This window comes from Parus major, chromosome 24, assembly GCF_001522545.3.
Source record: "Parus major isolate Abel chromosome 24, Parus_major1.1, whole genome shotgun sequence".
Classification (NCBI taxonomy): Eukaryota; Metazoa; Chordata; class Aves; order Passeriformes; family Paridae; genus Parus; species Parus major.
The window spans coordinates 6,170,615-6,174,839 of NC_031792.1; the positions used below are offsets into that span (position 1 = coordinate 6,170,615).

The 4,225-nt window shown below is 46.9% G+C and overlaps 1 protein-coding gene across 3 annotated transcripts in view; it reads left to right on the top strand.

The window, feature by feature from the left end:
* KCNJ5 (potassium inwardly rectifying channel subfamily J member 5) overlaps window positions 1–1,390 on the top strand; it is a 23,561-nt gene extending 22,171 nt beyond the window's left edge. For all 3 annotated transcript variants that reach the window (XM_033519662.1, XM_015649717.3, XM_015649718.3), the window contains one exon: window positions 590–1,390. In XM_033519662.1, coding sequence (XP_033375553.1) covers window positions 590–945 — 356 coding nt within the window. In that variant the 3' untranslated portion in view covers window positions 946–1,390. The remainder of the gene's footprint in view (window positions 1–589) is intronic.
* Window positions 1,391–4,225: the final 2,835 nt, after the last annotated feature.

Sequence of the window (4,225 nt, forward strand, 5' to 3'; positions counted from 1 at the left end):
TGTACAGGAATTGTGGCAGTGCTGTACAGGAATTGTGGCAGTGCTGTACAGGAATTGTGGCAGTGCTGTACAGGAATTGTGGCAGTGCTGTACAGGGAATTGTGGCAGTGCTGTAAGGAATTGTGGCAGTGCTGTGAGAGGAGGATTGTGCCTGTCTTGGAGGAGGGCAGGGCAGTGATTTCCCTGTATTTTGTGTTTCCCTGGGCTCTGTGTTTCGGGGCTGGGACAGCACTTGCAGGGCTGGGGGTTGTTCCAGCAGGATCCACCGGGACCTGTTGGTGTCAGCCTCACAAACAACACCTCAGCAGAGCAGGGGGAGGCAGAGAGAAGCTGCTCAGATGTCCCAGCCTGCAAACCCCTAAGCACGAGGTTCAGGAGGATGAAGATGCAGAAGTGAATGCATCCCTTTCCCTTTGGGTGCTCAGCTTGCTCATGATAGAGGCTTTCGTGAGGCTTATTAAGCCAAGACTTTTGTGTGTCCCAGAGCAATCAGGTATGGAAACGACACGAAAGTGCTTTTAAGTGCCAGGCGTGGTTGGGTGAGCTCTTAAGGAAGCTTTGCCTCTAACATCCCTCTCTTTCCACCCAGGCATGACTTGCCAGGCTCGCAGCTCCTACATGGACACCGAGGTGCTGTGGGGACACCGCTTCACCCCCGTGCTCACCCTGGAGAAGGATTTTTACGAGGTGGACTATAACAGCTTCCACAGCACCTATGAGACCCACACCCCTGTGTGCTGTGCCAAAGAGCTGGCCCAGTCCCGCCGCGAAGGGCAGCTCCTCAGCCACCTGCCCAAGCTGGGCCGGGACCCAGGGACAGCCAGGGAGGAGGAGGAGGAGGAGGAAGAGGAGGAGGAGGAAGAGGAGGAGGAAGGCAGGGAGCCGGCAGGACTGAGTGGAGCCAACGGGACAGCAGGAGAAGGGAATGAAGAGGTGCCTGTATAACCCCGGAGCTGCTGGAGCACAGACACCCACACACCCTGCTGGGACACTGGGCTGGCCAGCCAGGAACCGACTGGGAGCCAGAGCTGCCATTCGTGTCCAGCTTTGCTGCCTGCTGCTCATCCTGGGAGTCACTGCACTGCACCGTGCCTCAGTTTCCCTTCCTCCTCCTGAGGCTCTGAGCTTTGCTCTCCTCTGCAAAGCATCCTGATCTCCATGGACAAGGCCCACTCTTCTGATCACTGTTACAAGCAAAATTCCCACCACTGGTTCAAAAGGTGTTCATTGGACGTGCAGAACTCTGCCCCTCTTGTGAGGGTGTTTCACCAGTCCAGAATGTCCCATCTCAGTAAGAAGAATGTGATTTCATACCTTCACTTAATTTGTGAGTCAATGTATTGTAGACATTGTTCCAACTAAATTAAAAGAAAAGGAAAAAAACCTCTCTGCTATGTAGTGAAGTGTTTTGCCTTCATGAATTTTACAAACAAATTTTAGTGTTTTCTTCCAGGATCACAGCCACTGGGATTTATTTCCTGCAAAATGTCTGATATGAGCAGGCCACCTTTCCCTGCAGACCTTTTACATGTTTATCCAATGTTTTGTCTTCTCCAGCTGAAGTGTTTTGTGTACTCTTTTCATGGAATCTCTGACATATTTCATAGGCTACCCTTGGCCAGGGAAAGTTTAGATTTTGCCCCAGTGAAGGCTTTTTTCTGGCCTGAATGTCCCAGTTGCAGTTTTCCAATTGATTATTTAAAACAAAGACTGTAGTCCCCCAGGGGTTGGAATGTTCTGGAATTTCAGAGGCTCTGGAGTAGGAAGAACTGGGTAAGTGGCAGTTTTCAGAATTTTCTGCTCTTCTGCAAAGTACATATTTAAAATAAAGGTTGAGGTGCTGATGTTCCTGCTGCTAATGGGAACACACTGACATAACTGAAGCCAACAATTTTGATCTTTAAAAAGTGGCAGAAAACCAGATTTCCCAAAGAGGATTGTTTCATCCACAAAAGCAGTCTGTGAGATGAAAGATTTACACAAATTTCAACAACACAGGGAAAAAAAAAATGGCCTTGTTGGGGAAAATCTCTTCCCTTGCTCCTCAAACTTTGGTGGAAAAAGCAGGCTACCTGCAGAATTACTTCTTTAATAAAATAAAATGAAGAATACATGATATGCCAGAACTGTTTTCCATAGAGAAAGGACTTTATCTGGGGAATAAATGTGCATTGTCTGGACTGAGTTGCACACTCAGGATCTGAAATACAGTTTTGCCTCTTGATTTTAATACAAAGACAAGATACACTGGAAATAGAAAGCAGTGGTCTTACTGACATGGAAACAAGGAGAAGACAATCTGTAGGGGTCAGAGATACTGTTTACTTAGAGGTGTAATCTTATAATGCAGGTAAAAGAAATTTGTGGGGGTTTTTCTGAGGGGGTGGAAAAATGACCACAACATGGCTGTGTTGTACTTAAACCATGTTAGGAGCCAGCAGCCAGCTCAGCCTCCAGGGTACAGGAATTACCTCTCAGTTATACAGCACATTTCAAGGGAAGGAACTTCCTTCCTGTGCTTGAATCTTCCTTCCTTGAAGATGCTCATCAGTTCTGGAAAGCATCTTGCAGCCTTGGAGTGAGCAGAACTTTTCCAGAGATCTCATTTTTGGTTTTGTGCTCAGGTTCTTCTGTTTCTATCCTGAGCCTCAGAGGAACAGAGAGAAGACAGAGAGAAAAATGAGATCCTTAGAATGACTTGTTCATTTTCTGAGACCTTCTCACCCAACCTCTTCAAGATAATTACGTGTCAGAAATCCAAACTGGATTTCAGATTTTCTTTAGCTTTAACTGATCTCCTAATGCAGGAGATGGAAATGGAAAGTAAAACTGCAATGGGACTGTGCAAGTCAGAGGCAGTTGGAGTCCTTGGAGGGATCTTAGATAAGCTCTACCCAGGAAGCTGCCTTGCTCAGTTTGATGGGTCCCTCCTGTGAGGCCAGAGCCTGGAAATGGCACTGGACTCCCTCTGTACCTTTCTCCTTCCTGGCTCTTGCCTTCCAGAGAGAAAATGGCCATCTGCAAATATCCCAAAAGCTCTCTAGCCTGCTCATTGCCCTTGAGATTTCATGCCACAGAACTGCTCCTTCCTAAGATGCTCATGTCTGGGAATTCATACATCCTCACCTAAGGAACCTGTGATGTTACTGGCTGGATATCTGCTGAAGGGTGGGGTGTGCAAACACATCCCAGGACATGGGGTAGGACAGAACTTGTTCTGTGTTTGGAATCTGTAAATATGCCCCAGTGACTTCCTGAACTGAGGTTTCAAATTGTGTCTGCATGAGCTGAGCCCAGGAACTTCCCTGCATTCCTCACTGAGCTGAGCAGATCCAGGGCAGAGGATCCCCCAGGGCTGGGGGCACTCTGTGCTTCCTGTATTTTCAATCTATATTTTCAAATTGTGCAGCCTGGCCACCAGTTCTGGGGTTTGGGCACCCTTTCCAAAGCCTGTCAGGCATGCCCCAGGGTTGTAGTTTTCCTGAAAGAGTTTTAATTTAGTGAGTGTATTGAACTTTCATAAAAGTGAGGGAGAGCACCTCTTCCAGAATTGTCATCTTTGACAATTGGATCTGTCTCCCTGCTGTTCACCAGCATGTGCAGGACAATAAACCATGGGAATAAAAGCATAAAAGATCCACTCTTTGCTGTAATGAACATTTAAATACAAAGCTGCATCTCTTATGGGAGTTGAAATAACTCACACAGATACATCCACCCACGTAAATATCCCATATAAACTCTACACTCATCAGTCTACTTTAAAAAATGTTAACTAATACTCCACAAGAAACATTTATAACCTGTAAGCATGCTATTCACCCATGAATAACCGTTGCTATAATGGACTCAGTAAACAAGCCAAAAATACATATTCAAAACATGGAAAACATCTGCTTTATGAATGTATCCCTGATAAGCCAAATTCACAGCAGAATCCATCCACAACTCATGTAGGAGCCACTTATGCATAACAGGGGCTCTCAGAAGCTGCCAGTGTTGTGTGTGCAAACATTTCCACCTGAATCCTGCATTTTAACACAGCACCTGAGGGCTGGCTTATTAAACATGAGCCCAGGTGCCTCTCTGCACACATTGTGTCCCCAGCAGGCAAAGCTGCACCTTCAGAGGATTTCCCAACAGCACAGAGCCCACATGGCACAGCACAAACGCCCTCAGCAGTGCAGAGCAGGGAAGGAGTTGGATTCCAGAGTGTGCTTCTGCT